Genomic DNA, 17,268 nt, shown 5'->3' with positions numbered 1-17,268 from the left:
CCACTGCTCCACAATTTATCACAACGAAAATCCAACAATTCCATTCCTCCACTCCGAACTATCAGTCTTGATTACTGAGATTAATTAATTACAGAATAGTATGTAATTGTGAATGAGGCTCGTTCATTGAAGAATATTGTAATTTTTACTTACATTTTTCGGGGTTTTATAAAAAATCCAGAGATGCGGGCAAATCGAGAGGCGCCCGGAGCACGCGACACAATCGAATTGATTGAAGACGTACAAAGGCCATCCAATATAAACGAACCAATTGAAATCCAGGAGGGGATTTGAAAAATAATATTTAACTCCAATCGAAATACACACTACAGGCGGAGTTGACGAGCAATCGCGTGAATACCGCCGGAGGCTGCATAACAAACACGAGAGTAAAGGGAGCGATGATTCCCCCAAAAGCTTAACAGACGATAAAAAAAAACACAAAACTCCGGTTTTATAATCAATATTAGTGTACAATCCGTCCGTCGAGTGTCGCAACGTGTCAATGAGAGGATATCGCGGTGAGGGATTAAGAAAAAAAAACAAAAAATTCGATGAAAAGGGATTTTTAATTTAAGGGATGACCGCCCTTTGATAATTTTTTTTAAACAGCGAGGAGTGAATTTTGGGGACTTTTGAGAATTTTTGGTGGGGATTTTGGGATTCACGGGGGTTTATCGGTCTGATAACAGACAAGTGGAGAAGGGACTGACGAGTGCAGACAACCCTCGTGTACTTTTCCCTACGGGCGCGCGATATCAGGGTGTGGCGAGAGATCATTTAAAAGATTCGTCTTGGTTCGATGACCGGCCCTATGGCGGCACCACCTTCTGCCGATCTACCGCCATCTTTGGGGGAGTGTCCTCGAGGTTTCGGGGAATCCCGGGGTGTCTGCTTTATCGACTGATGATGGACGGGTTGAGGGAGTTGTACCGCAAGAGCAGCGGGATTAACCGATATTTCATAATTCTCTGGTGAAAAAATACTAGAATTATTCGTTTTTTTATTAAATTAAATTGATTAATTAGTGGGTTGACTCCATATCGCAGGGAAAATTGGGGAAATATTGGAAGTTCAAGCAATGACTCCTTGGGGTTTTCAGTTTGTTGGAAATTGAATTGCAATTGATGTTCGATTTTCGCATCGGGATTCAACATTCAACATTAAAAATAAATTTCAATAAATTATGTAATTAGTGTGTAATTGGTGTGTAATTATTACAGTTCTGGAGGGGGAATGCGTTTTTATATCGAAACGAAATGTGATATTGCCGTTTTATTTTATCTTTATATTTATGGTCGCGTGAAAACTACTCGAAATTATCAATTCCTGTCGGTTATTTTCCTCTGAAAAGGAATTCTCGCCCGATGACGATAAAAACAGCCGTCGGCGATATTAATTAATCTCGAGTGAACTCAGGGTGGAAAGGAAGAGAAGTGGAAGGAAAACTGCTAATTTAGCCGCAGCAGGAGAAAATCTTGGAGGAAAAATTTTAATTCCCAGTGAATTTCAATGGCTGTGATTACGAAAAATTACATCGCTTTGCATTACTAAATTTCAATGCAATTGTTTTCCAGTAATTGTAGGAAGAAAAAAAAAACAATTTTCACTGCTCGAACCTATGTATTTTTTCAAATCAATAATCCCCTTAATTAGTCGCGCAATTATTATTCCTAATCACCCATTTTTACTCTTTAATTCATTCCTATTTTCCGGAATAACAAAAGACAGTATACAAAAAAAAGAATTAATTAACAACAATCAAAAAATGGAATCGCAATGACAAAAAGCAGTTTTAATTTTCATTCAGTCAGATAAATTAAGGTTGTTGTCGCGTAGAATTTTTTTTCGACAGTTTTCGTTAAAAATTTTATGGTGAATAGTTTGAAAAATTAGCAACAAAATGAGTCTTATCCGTTTGCGATTGACCGTTTTGAACTTGAGATATAAATTTTTGAAATTCGAGTGATTTAACACGTGTTTAAATGGAGTTTTACCGATTAGAATTTTTTAAAAATCAACGGCTCGACAGTTTCAGAAATAAAAAAAAACGTGGAATATACATGGTGGGAGGAAATACAGAAAAAAAAATCAAATCGATTGACCGTTTGGTTTACGGAATATAATTATCGGAAATTCATAAATTTATATAATTGAAAATAGTTAATATGGAAAATATATAGTTATGCTTTAGCTATCCATGCACAATGCAATCAATCAAGTGAGACTATATACCGCTAAAAGATTGTGTTCTAAACTGGCCCGTTTTACAGCGGATAAACTTTTTACAGAGACTGTCGCGCGACAACAACCTTAATGGAATGAAAAATGGATGAAGAGGAAGTTGTAAGAAATTTTTAAATATTTCCAGGACCTATCACAATCCCTGATTAGACCCTCTCTAGTCTCTGTATAAATATATAAGACCGTGAGGAGTGGAAAGGTGGTGGCGAGGGGGAGGACAGGGGGAGGTGTATCAATTCCACAGAAGAAACACCCGATACGGTGGAATTTAATCCTGTGGAAACCCGGCAAAGTCCGTACATTTAGTTGAAGTTACGTTGACACTGGGGTAAAACGGCAAGAGGCATGAGAATAAAAAGTAGATGGGATCAAGTTTAAGCCAGTGAAAACTCATTCGCTCGTAAAGGAACGCATCAAACACCCAAAAGAGCTTCAGGCGAAATATCGCTTTTCTGGACGCATCATCCCCACTGAAATTACAACATCAAAAGGCAAAGGGAATTGATGTCAGTGAAGAGACCAACCAATTGTCTCCTCGCTAAATTTATGTGGGCCAACTTCATCTCATGCTAACTTCACTCTAAAAAGAGTTATAAAAACAATTTTTACCCCTGACCATACACGGAGAGAAAAATACTGGAAAAATTACGGAACTTTTACGTATTCGTGGGGTGACTTTGGTTTTCGGAAAAAAGTACTGAAAGTTCCGTAAAAATTGTCCTAGCGAGCAGGAATTTTTACAAAACTGTCTGGATAATTTTTACAGTACTTCCAGTACTTTTCCCCGAAAACCAAGGTCGCCCCACGATTACGTAAAGTTCCGTAATTTTTCCAGTATTTTTCTCTCCGTGTAGAGAACACCAATTTTCACTTTGTGGTTTCTACCCGGAAATAAATATTCAGTCAAAATTATGGAACAATTCTGGTAACCCACAGTGGAAAATCTGCGAGGAATTTTTTTAAATATTTCAGTTGTCTTAGTGAAAAGAAATATTCGCGGAAATTGACATTTTTCGCGGTCTGTAAAATTTAATTTTTTGGTTTCGATGCGGAAATAAATATTCAGTAAAAATTACGGAGCGATTTCAATCGCAATTGAAAATTTTTCCATTCTGTAAAATAACGGTAATTTTTACAGAACGAATTACTTTTCACTGAATTTTATTTCGCAAAAAGTGTTATATAACGCGAATATATTTTTTTCTGGTAATTCTCATATTTTCAGTTTAAATTTTTATCTCTTTATATTATTTATCTCGATATTCTTGAAAAATTGTTGAATTTCTCATGATTTTTAATTTTTGTTTAGGAATGCGAACTCACCGGTGTCATCGGACTGGCGCCCTTTACCACCCGGATTCCACTCTTCTTCTGCAACGAAAAAACAACAAATAAAAACGAACTAAATAAATAAATTTCGAGATTCGATGGGGCTTGAGTTGCAGAGTAGTTCACATTATTTTTACGTGACCATTTTACGTCCGCAGTGCGCGAAAAAACTTCACTCTGGACTGGCTAGTCGTAACTGATAGAATGAAATAGTGTTTTCTGCATTTGCTGGACGTTAAAACAGACGGAAAAAGTGATGCAATGAAAGGGGATTGCAGCGTTTGATCGCTGCGGATTTTTTAATTTTAATGACTCATTCCGAGGGGCTACTCACTTCCACTAGAAACTCTAAATCACAGCCAATCGTAATCCCAAATGCCCGTTATAAAATTAAAAAAAAACACACTTAAAAAAAAAATACCAAGAATAAAATATATAAAACGTACATTTTATATATTTTATATTATAAAAATATATTCTTTATCAATCCTAATATTTTCTGAAATGAAATTTTCTCATATTATGAGTATTTCAATTTATTTTTCGACGTGGATTGACGCGACTGATTTGAGTTTCCCCGAAATCGCGGGAATTCCCGTGGAAAAACCGCGAAATGGACTTGATTTGGAAATCACGGTGTCACTCAATCACAGAGCGAATAGCCCCTCAACTGACTCGTGCACGTTTCCCATTATTGGTTGGAAATAGTAAAGAACAATGATGTCCTTCACTCATTCAATTGCACGCCTGTAGAAATTTGGGATTGTGGTAGCAGTGGCTGATGAAACCTCTGCCCCTTCAAAAAAAAGAAAGAGAAATTGAAGATTCTTTTTCTTGAGATAAGCACCTGAGGGCTCGGAGTCTGAACCTGGGGTTGGGCTGGTGTCGACGCTGTGCCTAGAGCCCTGACAACACTCTGCACATTTGCTGCACATTTTTTACTCGTCACTTTTAAACTATTCACCTGATTAAAAAGTAAATCCCTCTTGTTGTTAAATGAAAAATATTTGATTTTCCTCAGGGGAATTGCCACTCTCCAGGAATTGTCATGGGGTCAGTCACAGAAATGTGCAGTTGCACAGAAAAAATTTCGGTTTAATTAATTTCATTTCGCCGGGGAAATTTACTGGACAGCGCATACAAATATTTGCATTTGAAATTCGTGAAATATCTGAGAGTTCATTATATTAATTTGTTATGAGAATTATCCGGGAATATACTCGTAAAAAATGAGAAGAGACAGATTTAGCTCTTGAATGAGATTTTTTGGAAATTACACCGGAAATAGGAGAGATAACGGAATTCTTGTCAGGAGCTTTTTTGTAGAGGCAACTATGAGACAGAAAAGATGTTATAACCAAAATTTCGTTATCACCTCCCCTTTCCGAGATATTTTGGAAAAACTGAGTGAAATTATGTTTTTTCATTTGAGTTCCAAATTTTTCCGCCAATTTTTCCGCAAATTTTTCGAGATTTATTCCCTTTCTCTTTTTTATATTGGGATATAAATCCAATACATGCAATGCTGTATCCCATAATATTTATGCGTAATACTCATGTTATGATGCAGACGATCCATTCAATATCCGTAAATTGCATGAATGCGATGAATTCATTAAACTCAATTAGCTCTTCAATTTAAAAAAAAGTACTCGTTACAACTCTCTGCAGAAATTTGTCCATCCATATTTACGGTACCTCCGAGAATTTTATCATATTGAAAAAAAAAAAATGGATTTTTAAAAAAATCGCAGAGGTCCATAAAAACTCTGCGCCGTGAATTTTCATTAATTTTCGTAATTCCCCACTTTTTGCAATTATCACCGACCGTTTAATGAAACACTCGACTCATCAAAAAAACTCCTCTCCCTCCCCAAAGATTTATTTTCCATTCCCGAATTTTTCCCCTTTTTCCAACCGCAAACAAAACGAAAGAAGAAAATCTTTCAACCAAATCATGACCATCAGGGCTACACAAGTCGATTTTTCTACCCAGAAATTCCATTAAAACAATTCCATTACCCAACTCCGTCCCCAATAAATCCACCAAAACACAAGATTGACAATCGACCAAATGAATAACAATAAATAAAAAACAATTCCCCCAAAATGCCCTAAATCAATCAAATAATTAATGACCTGTTAAAACTTGCGTCCTCGGGAGACTTCAACTATAAAAAAAAAAAAACAAGAATAAATAATGGCATAAAATGTTGACCCCATTACCCCCCACTTCATGCCCCTATTACCCGATCTCTCAGCGTATTTCACAAATTTAACGTGCATGTCCTGGGTTGTGAGGACACAGAGGGCGTATCATTGTTATACCAAAGAGGAATAAATAAATAATAGAACACCCGATGAGTAAGCATCCAACGTGAATAAAGCGAGAGTAAATAAAACCGGAGGGTCTGAAAGATGAACTAGCGGTAGATTATACACGATAAGACCTGGAGGATAATATCTACCAGCATTGCGCGCAAATGTCAACACTGCTTTGGTATATAGATCAATAAAGGTCAACGCGTGTTGTCTAGGGCAACCTCTAGCTGTGGAGTAGATTCATCTGACTCTCTCGTTATATCCTGGGGTACATCGCACCGAACCTCACGCACTCACGCTCTGTTAATTGTCCCCGAGGTCATGACCCACTTCTTGTGACCCACTGTTTTTCATTTTTTCTTTTTCAATCATAAACTTTTTCAAATCCCTCTCATCCCTTAACCCTTTCTCGGCACTTTATTCCGGATTGAGATCGTGATTTTTTTTTTTTTTTGGCCATCGAATTTTTGTGGTATGAGAGCAAAAATCCTGACTGGGTGGAAATTCCACTTGAGATTTTTGATAATGAATAGTATTTTTTTTTAGAATTTGAATTTGAATTTTTGTGGAATTCGAATTGTTGGTGGATTCGTTTATTTTTTTAATGTTTCGGTGATTTTAGATTTTTTTATTCATATGATTCGGAAAAATGGTAAATGTCAGAGTGAAGGGGTAATTTTCCCGGATTTTCTATTTTATTGGAAATGTTGAAGAATATTTGATGGAGGAAACAGAGAAATCAGACGGGGTCTTCTTGACTTTTGAAGATAAGTGAGGACTTTAGGGAGGGTTTGTGGATGATTTGATATTGCAGATACATTTAATGCATCCGATTGATACGTTTTCGGATGCTCCGGGGAATTTAGATCAGCTGCACGTATGTAGGACGGAACGTCACTGGAGAATCACAGATGGGGATGAGATTCCTCGCTCGGGGACATTTTCCAGAGGGTTTTGCCGAATTCAGTTCAACGAGAGAACGTCGAGTCAAGTGGAGTTCATCAGTTCGTTAACTGCAGAACTGTTCAAATTTGCAAGAGACGAGTGACCATCAAATCAACGCTGTGAAAATAGAATGAGTCTTTACTCGGAATTAAAAAAGACAATCCCTCGATTGTCGGCATTTGAGGGAGACGAATTGTCTTGAATCGTGAATAATTCGAGATTGACAGAGTGGGAATTCATCATGTCCGCATAATTTTCAAGGTTTTTCCAATTTTCAGGGTGAGATGAATGTCTTTCGAGTTGTATTCGGGTGAAGTGTTGATACTAGAAGAGTCCGGACTTTTATTCTTCGACCGTCCGATGCAGTTTCAAATGTCCCCACCCGCGAATTCGGCAAAACTTTCGAGACACTAATTCAAACGCATGAGCATTTGATTCAATACCCCCAGCATTAAAAATAAATATTCATCACGACCTGCAAATCCATCCCTCATTTCAATGTCAATAGAACCATCAATTGAAAAAATAAATCCCCAAATGGATTCCCGATTCTATTGGAATAAAGGTCAACGACTCTATTCCAAAGATCACGAGCCCCAATGATGCACTTCCCGATTTGCAAGAATGGAAAACCGTCGATTCAACGGATGAAATCTCCAATTCAAGCTGTTCTAAAACAAAGTCAAAATCGTGCGTACATATTCCCACTTGATCGCACCGTCTCACCATGTGATTTCCTCGGAGGAAGTAATCCAGACCCGACAAATTTTTCCTCTGAAAATTTCATTAGATCCCTGTCCCAATACATCCCACCGGAAGTGCCATACACAGAGCAAAAAGTCGAGTCGTTCATGCTAAATTAACCCAGGGATTCGATGACAATACAATAGTGATATCAAATTTCGTATCCGCTCTTCGCCCCCTACGATCCCCAGCTGATCATAAAAATGGCTATTTGTTTACAAAAAAAATTTCAGATGCAAAAATGGCATCCATCAACTCCATTCCCAAATATTGTTCGGACTCTTCGAATCCATTTCCCAGCCCATCGGAAACGTATAATTCTTCAGAAAGAAAATAACCAAAAAACACTGGAGATCAATTCGCAATCATCGTTGAGTGTACATCCTATCAGCTGAGCACGTTTCCAATAGGCTTTTAATCTCGCGGAATCCCTATAGTGCGATTCGAACTGTGATCGAATGCACGACTGTCAATCCTTCAGAAGCCCTTCTCATTCGGTTCACGACCTTTCTCACGTTATTACCTTTTTCAGGTGTTCGAAATCCCCGAGAAAAACTAAAAGAATCGAAAGACCAGGAAGAATTGCCCATGAAAAAAAAAAACCATTCGACGGAATCTCAAGTTAAATAATTTAGAAGATTTATGAATTATTATTATTCATTGAAGAATTATTTAATCTCGCGAATATTCCGGTAATTCTCAATTTTCAAATCGATATAAAACTGGAAAGCCGTGAAATCCTGAGAATTCAAGTAATATTTTTTTTTATTTTCAATTCATTAAACATTCGAGCTTTCTTTGAAAAATCAATGATTAATTATTAATTTTCTTGAAAATCCCGATTTTCTGGAATTTTCAAGATAAACGAAAAATTTTCTGACTGTTTTTAATTGAAATTAAAATGACTTCGTGATTGAAATAAAAAAAAATCTAACGGTATATTTACATTAATGATTTTAGGTGTTTGACTTTTTAAATGCAAAAATGCAAATATTTATTCCGCTCTAATGCCCGAATAAACACCGAGGCTATTAAAAAAACAGGATTAATTGATTTATCTTAAATATCCCCACGCTTCCAGTGCAAAACCATTCCCCGAGAGTGGCAATTAAAACTCCAGAGCAACACGAGCTGAGGAAAAAGTTAACTTTGTGTCCATTAAAGTATCAAGACAAGTCTACAAACTCCAGAAAATCTTTGCTCCGTCGTTAATCCATCTAAAACAATTTCAATGACTCCATCCACCTCGAGACTGCAAATTGTACTTCTGCCGGAAAATACTAATTTGTTCAGTTGCGAAGATCATTTACTCGACAACGTATTGGACGAGAGAATTTATACAATACAGTCTCGATAATTAAACGAGTCACACAACGCGAGAATTTTAACAACCGAATGATAAAGTCGATTGTTCTTCGATTTTTCCTGGGTTGTAATAATTTCCGTTGGGGATGTAGTTCCCCGGAGATATTTTCCTGATTTTCGTGGAAGTTGCTAATGAAGATATTTAAATGAAAGATTGTGTGATCAAGATTTCGAAGGGATTACGCCTTCACCATTTTTTTTTTTGTCTTTCCCGACCGAGATTTGAACTCAGGATCTCTCGCATGCACTGGTAGAACAATTCGGTTAATGCTAATGAAGCTCAATAACAATTATCGAATAACCATTTGTTAACTGTTACCAAACGATTCGGTTGAGCGGTGAGTGCATTCAAATGTCTGTTGATAATAATTGCTAAATTATTGATTTGTTAACTGACGTGTAAAATCGCTTATTGCCCAGGGATTAATTATGCCTTGATACTAATGACCATTCGCATTGCGTGACCTATAATTAAAAAATCTAAAGTAATTAAATTTCGAAGACGAAAGAAAATTCCAGATAAACCGAAAACAACAAGAATTCAATGGTCATAATTTCTGGGCCCGAGGGCACTTCAAAATTCTCGTGGATCCAGATAATATTTTTCAAATTAGCACGTGAATATTTTTTCGTATGCACAATATCAGTAGAAATCAGTATTTCTCTGATGAATTGGAGAAAACTCAGATGTACTCTTATAAAATCGATTGAAATTGAATGAACAACATTGAATCAACAGTGTTGATACAAACGGATCAGGGCTCAACCGAATTCATAATTACCATTAACCGAATTATCGTACGAGTGTGCGAGTGAACGAGTTTACTCACTGCTCTGATGACACTGTGACGGTGTCGGCGCGGATACTGCTCGTGGTCGCCCACACCCCGACGTCCGTCGTTATCCCCACCCTGAGCCCTCACCGTGAGGTCGACACTGCGCCCAACGGTATCCCTCTTTTGAACCTCACGACCTCCCACCCCCACCCCCACCCCCCCCCTTCGAGGGGAAGGTGGGGAGCTCTCCCTCGAACCCCTGAAACGCAAGCTGCACCAATCGACGCCAACCAATGGCCATCTCACTGCCGTATCCACCGAGTTTTCCCATTATTCTTCCCCTTTGCCCCTTTTCACTTTTTTCCATTTTCCATTTTCCTTTTTTCCTTTTTTTTTCCTTTTTTTTTCCTTTTTTTCTTTTTTCCCCTCGTCCCCTCTTCGTGGCCACCCCTTCTTCCCCTCCTTACTCACCCCCACGAGCCGTTTCATTTGGGAGTATTTCATTTTCATTTTCACTCTGCGATTCTCTCAAGTTGAGGGAAAATTCACTCGATTTATCTGGATGTGAATCTGAATCAGGATCAGGTTTGGATCCAATCCTATTTAGGATTTTGTGATCACAATTATTATTTGTGGATCAGTTGTTAGGGATTTTGTCGGGTTTGGGAATGTGTACCTGAATCAGGGATGAGTCAGGTTTTTAGGAGTCCAGGGAGATCAGTCGGATATGCCTGAATTCGGTCCTGATTGGGTTGCGTTGATAGAATTCATTTGGATCCAGTCCTGATCAGGATTCTCTAGTTGTAACCAGGATCTGCGGATCAGTTATTAATGATTTTGTCAGTGAGGCACGAGTGCCTGAGTCAGGTATGGGCTACTTCTGCTCATGGCCTGATTAATATTAAATACCTAATAGGATTGTTTCAGGATTTTTTAATTGAATTCAAATCCTATCCTGGTACTGAGTGGTAAAAAGGTGGAAAATTCGCCTGAATATTTTCATTCCTGTTCAGGTTCAGGTTTGACACGCCAATCCTGAAAATGTTGTTCAATTAATTTTTCAGGATCAGTTCAGGATCGGAACAAGCGAGGAAAATTGAAATCCAAAAGTAATGAAGCTCAGCTTTTACTGATTACTTTCGTTCTAAAAACTCTTTTAAATTTTCACTCAACCTCAATTAATAATTGAATAATGTAATGAGGAAAATCGTTTACGTTATTTTTCCGGAGTTTTCCCTCAAGTCTTATCGCTGATATTTTGCAGATTTACTGGTTAATACCCCGTGACCTCTTGACCTTTGACGAGTCAAAGGAATTTTAATTTCGTTTACTTCCTTTGTAGTTTTTTTTTACAGTATCACCGATAAGATTTAATTGGATTCATTTCCTGTGGGAGCAACGCGATTTGGATAAATCTGTCCGAGTTTTTAGGAGTTTAAGAATACCTTGAAAAAGAAAAATGAAATTTCCTTCCCTCTCAAACCTGAAATGGGAGATGGACCAATCGACGTGAACCATAATTACCATTCTACTGTCATTTACTGAGTTATTCCTGTCGTTTTTCTTCTCTCCCTCGACTTTGTTACTCGCAAGTATTTCATTTTCTACTTCGATAATTCTCTCTTCTCTCTTCCCTCAACTTTCTCCTTTCTTTCGAACCCGATATCCAACGCTCCGACAAATTATCTGTTTGTGCGTCGTGACCTCTTGACCTCTTAAGGAGTGTAACTGGAATTTTAATTCTCCTTAATTCCTCGACTGTTTCTTTTAGTTTTAAAGATAAGATTTTAATTGAGAATGTCACGTAGGGCAACGATGCGATTTCCATTAGTTTCCTCAATGGAGTTCCTATTATAAAAAGAACAAACATCGAGACTATCGATATCTCGAAACTCTGTCACGCTTATTCCTCATTGGTTCAGTCATCTGAGGCGGCTAATTTGAATGTGGAACTCATTTACATTAACAATTTTTATTCCTATCCTAAAAAGGATAAACATCGAGACTATCAATATCTCGAAACTCTGTCACGCTTACTCCTCATTGGTTCAGTCATCTGAGGCGGTTAATTTGAATTTGGAACTCATTTAAATTAACAATTTTTGATCGCGATTTTTATAATTACAGCGCGCTGTAGCGCGCGTTCGTTCTCGTATAAATAAATGGTTTCTTTTTTTAAGGAAAACAATATTTTTTCTCAGTGCAATGCAGGTCATATTGTCATCGACGGAGTCAGCATCCCCAAGAGTGCAGTAGAGTTTAAATCAGATGAACGACTATCCCCAGTGGGCCGGATACAATCGTCAAACAATTTCTTATTTAGATTGACCCAACCCTTGACGCATGACGCATCTTTCTTTATTTGTCAATATTACCCTCTCTGTATTCCAAGGAAAATATGCAGAGCCATGAGTGGATGTAATATAGTCTGGTGGGGCTTTCACCGGGGATACGACGCTGGAAAAGTGCCAGAAAATACGTACGCCAAAGGATTTTCATACTTTCAGTGGAATAACATCTCTAGATACAACTGGAGTATCTCGAGATGCTTCGAAGATGCTTCCTCTCAGTTTTATTTATCTCCCGTTCTGTTCTCGTTACCTAACGTCATTCCACCTCAATTCACTACGCAGCGAGAGAAATTTCACTGAAAATCTCGGCAACTATTCCCTTTTTCCTAAAAAATATCCAGATATCATGAAAACTGTCGCAGTTTTCCCCCGCATCGTTTATCTCATGGCAATAATTTTTTTAATGCATATAAAGATCGTTAAATAATAAATTAATACAGATATATTTATCATCTGTATGCCCATATTATATGGAATAAATATATAATGAGAATATTTAATTAATAGATCCGTTTCAATTGATGAAGGTGGATGAAAAAATTTGAATAAGGCGATTCATTCGTTCCCGGGTAAAAAAAAAAATTGTAATCGAAATATTTTTTTCCAAATTTTCGAAAAATTTCGAGAGAACTTTTCAGAAATTTTTTTTTTTGAAACAAAAAAAAAATCGGAAAACAAAACAATCGTATTTTTGGGAAATGTTTTGAAACATTTCTCAAAAATTTGTTTCGAAAATTTTTTGTTATAATTTTATAAAAATTTTTGGGAATATAATTTTTTTTAATTATACAGTTGTTTTCTTACTTTTTTAATTTTTCAATATTCTCAAAAAAAAAACACCATCTAGATTATAAAAAGAATTTTCCTATTGAAATCTTTGAAAAATTTTCCAAACCTTTCCCAAAAATAAAATTGTTTCGTTTTCCGATATTTTTTCTGTTTCATAAAAAAAATTTTCTGAAAAGTCTTCCAGAAATTTTTTAAAAATTTGGAAAAAATATTCCCATTACATTTTTTTTATACCCGAGTTGTTATGTGTGTTAATTAATCATTTTCATTAATGCCCTCGATGAAATTGATTAATGGAATGGAATAATTTCCTGTCCACCCGCATTTCCTCTTTTCAATTCCTCATTATCCTCGGTACATACTCGTAAATTGTTTTTCTTTTAGGAAAAATTGCATGGAATAACTTCGAAATAAGTCAGTTTTAACCTACATTTCTCCAAGACGTAGAGTTGAATGGGTTTTTATTGTGACATTAATCCCCTCGAATTGCAGACTATGACTGAAAACTCGTTCGTAAATCTCTCCATGTGAATGGGTTTGACGAACATTTTCCCTCTCGGAGATGAGCCACGAAAAAGGGAAAAACCACTTCCAAGTGAAATAAAAAGAATATGTCACCAAATTATTCATTGCAGGATACTTATCCCAAAAAATCGTTAATAATTTGTTAAAAGGTTCTCTTAAAAGATGATGACAACAATTCAATCCCTAATTTGAAAACAAATTCCGTAATCATTCATTAACAATTTAAAAAGTTAATCATTTTTTCAATTAGCAAGAAAATCAAAGAGTGATTTAAAACTGAATAAAAAATATAAAATATCTCGATCCATTTTTTTTTTTGACGGTTCAATTATTTTGGATGATTTATAAAAATCAATTCCGCGGTTTGTCAGTAAAATTGAGAACTAATTCGCGTTTTCCTTTGTGCGTTCTGTTGAAATGAGATTATCCGGAAAATGGGAATAAAATGAAAATTAATTAAACCGCGAGGAAACGTAAAACCAATTGACATGATATAATAACCGTGTGCTCGTCAAAAGCGCAATTGTTCAATTAATTAGGGGATTAATGATTATAACTTTTGAAGAATTGATGTGGCGAATGGATTTAGTGGATGAGTCGTAAGTGAAATCGAAATGCAAGGGGATAAAATACAAGAGTAAAAAGTGAAATTCGACGCATGCCAACAGTTGCACACGGGTCGATAATCGGGTGGGTGCGGTCCTCTCGTTCCTCTTGCGTTTCCCTCCTACATTTTCTCAATGATCAACCCCCTCCTCATATCAGAACAAATTGTGAGTTCACTGGGTTAAACGATTCTTAGTGAGCCTCACACAGAATGACAATGAAAAAAATCGACTTTAGTCACCAGAACTTGAGACTTGGAAGTCTAAAAATAAATTTTCATAGAAGATTCTTTGAAATTTTATTTTGAGTTCTCAAAATGTTAATTAATAATTAATTTATATTAATTCTTGAATTAAGTCTCAATTAAGTCTCAAATTAAAACTGCTATAAAATTGTACGTGAAACAGATCGGAAGGATCGATTTTAGATCGCTACGAATTTTTTTTTGTGTCTACATGCTATCAGTCAATTGAATCTCCCCGACCCACTTTTCTATAACAAGAATATTTTATTATTACTCTATAATGTGACCGTTGACCTGTGTGCACATGGGTAAAAATATGTTGCATAATATCCCCTGATAATCGATGCCAGTTATCGACTGCCCATTAATTATTGAACTCATTAGATCGTTTCAAATACTTTTCTATTTGAAATATTCACAAATCATTAATTTTGTTTGATGTCTCCACGATTAGTTTCCGTATGAGAAAATATTGGATTTAATTACTAGAAACGGTATCTAAACAGTACATTCATAAATGCAGAGTAATAATGAATATTGGTACCGCTTTTCATGATTAATTATTTCATTTATTACATATCTGAATTGATGATAATCAATATTACGTGAGTTGGAGTGTCATTTAACGACTTTTCCCCAATTTCCTCATTATAAAACATCAATTAGTAATTATATGAGAGTAATTATACAGGAATTCATCAAAATGATTTTTTTTCCGAGGAATCCATTCATGAAATTTATAATTCCCCCAGGTTCTAATTACACTCAGCTTTTCTCCCGCATCGAAAAAGGATTATTTTTTTTGGTAATTAATTACAAATACAACCTAACGTTTCCTCTACAAATTAGATACTTCCAGAATAATTACTGGTACTTCATTCAGTAAGTACCCGGGGAAAAAAGACATTGTAATGGGAATATTTTTTCAAAAAATTTCTGGTAAACTTTTCAGAAATTTTTTTTTGTGAAACAGAAAAAAAATCGGAAAACAAACCAATTTTATTTTTGGGAAAGGTTTTGACAAATTTTTCAAAAATTTAAACAGGAAATTTTTTTTTTAATTCAGATTGCGTATTTTTTGAAAATATTGAAAAATTAAAAAAGTAAAAAAAATAACAGTATAATTGAAATAGAATTACATTCGCAAAAATTTCTAAAAAATGATTTTCAAAATTTTTCAAAACATTTCCTAAAATCACGATTATTTTGTTTCCCAACATTTTTTTGTTTAAAAAAAAAAATTTTCTGAAAAGTTTTCCAGAAATTTTTTGAAAATTCGGAAAAAATATTTCGTAAACAATTTTTTCTTACCCAGGTAATAATTATGCAATTAATCACCAAAAAAATGTGTTAACTGACGAAAAATCTCAGACTGACTGACAAAACTCTGACTTACCCTGAGTAGTCTAAGTCAAGTCTAGTCAGCCATTGTGAGAGTAAAACTGTCGGTACAGCAGGCAGCTGATAAATAATCTGCAATATCCAGGAATTCCTCTCTCAACATCAAAGGTCCGGCTTTGCGAATTTTAATGGGAGAAATATGCATTAATGTGCGTTAATACATACTCCTCTCGAGAACATAAATAGAAATTCCAAAGCAGAATCAAGTGAATTTGAATAAAGTTCCGTTTGATCCATTAATACACGTAAATACTCATCCCCCCAAAGAAAATGGAGACTCCCCCGTGAAATTGGAATTTACAACGATTTTTTATGTTAACACCAGCCAATTTTTTATAATTGAAAATTATAATTTTTCCTTCCTCCAATGATTAAAAAGAACAGTAAATCGTAAATAAAAAACGTATTTTGGAATTCAAATATAATCATAAATATAATTGTAATTGTAATTGTGATAATAATAATAATTATTATTATTTCCACTCATAAATTTTTCTCCAGTAAAATTTCCGTTGAATTATTATAAATTATAATATATTTCCCTTTTGTTATATTATATAACTTATTAATTCGAGATGAAAAAATCCCACGGAATCTTTTATCATTATTATTAATAATTGATTAATTTTATTATTATTATTTTAAAATTTTTAAATGTTTTTTACGATAATTATGATTTTATAGTTGAAAACTAATTTTTTTCCTGAATGCATAGCGCCGGTGAGCTTATAAATTTCATGAGTGAACTGTAAGTGACCACCAGATCGAGCCGAATATATGATTCCGTCGAGGCACAAGTCCGAATAATTTATTCGTCGAATGGGGTCAGAAGTCCAGGGACTGAATGTCAGTTGAAGCAGGAGGAGATAAGGGTTATAAATTCATATGCTTTGATTCTTCACCTCGTGGGTTGTACGATAGTTTTCATGGAATATGAGAAGAATAATGGAATCGTCAGGGGATGGGACTGATCAGATCTATTTTCGTTGGAATAATAGAGCTCGATGCCATACGCATGAATTAATGGGCGAACCTAGCAGAAAGACGAATTGCCGCATCAATTTATTAATGGAAACAAAAAGTTGAATTAAATAAATATTAAATTGTTATTTAGATGAGGATTTTTAGTGATTTTAACATATTGAGGGGGAATTTGTATCGGTTGATGTTCGCGGAGTCAGTGGCTGCGTTTTCTCAATAAAATTCAAGAAGGCTATCTGCTGGGTGGGAATAAAGGGATGCTTTCACAAACGAGTGCTCCATTCGATGAATAATTGATGAAGGCAACGCGGATGGAGTAGAAAATGAGAGAAGAATGCGTAATGATTCCAATAGGATGATAATTATGTCGGTACACTTCTAATGGATTGTTCAGGGAGTTCTTTTATCGGTTTCAGTTGTAACGTCGTTGCGCATTTGAAACGAGACCCTTCGTCTTTGATAGTTTTGAGGGTTTTTCGAATTCAGTTTAACGAGATAACGTCGAGTCAAGTGGAGTTTATCAGGTCGTTAACTGCAGAACTGTTCTAATTTGAAAGAGAAGAGTCACCATCAAATCAACGCTGTGAAAATAGAATGAGTCTTTACTCGGAAATAAAAAAGACAGTCCCTCGATTGTCGGCATTTG

The 17,268-nt window shown here is 35.6% G+C and overlaps 1 protein-coding gene across 15 annotated transcripts in view; it reads right to left on the bottom strand.

Moving 5' to 3' along the window:
* LOC105269375 (uncharacterized) overlaps positions 1–17,268 on the bottom strand; it is an 82,026-nt gene that overhangs the window by 46,962 nt on the left and 17,796 nt on the right. For 14 of the 15 annotated variants that reach the window (XM_011309538.1, XM_011309545.1, XM_011309542.1 and 11 more), the window contains exon 3: positions 3,568–3,615. The exons of the other annotated variant lie outside the window; for it this stretch is intronic. In XM_011309538.1, the coding sequence (XP_011307840.1) occupies positions 3,568–3,615 (48 nt within the window). The remainder of the gene's footprint in view (positions 1–3,567; positions 3,616–17,268) is intronic. 15 annotated transcript variants of the gene reach the window in all.

Source organism: Fopius arisanus, unplaced genomic scaffold (assembly GCF_000806365.1).
Source record: "Fopius arisanus strain USDA-PBARC FA_bdor unplaced genomic scaffold, ASM80636v1 scaffold00068, whole genome shotgun sequence".
NCBI lineage: Eukaryota > Metazoa > Arthropoda > Insecta > Hymenoptera > Braconidae > Fopius > Fopius arisanus.
Note: the sequence above shows the minus strand (reverse complement) of the source record. Positions and strands in the feature narration are given on the sequence as shown.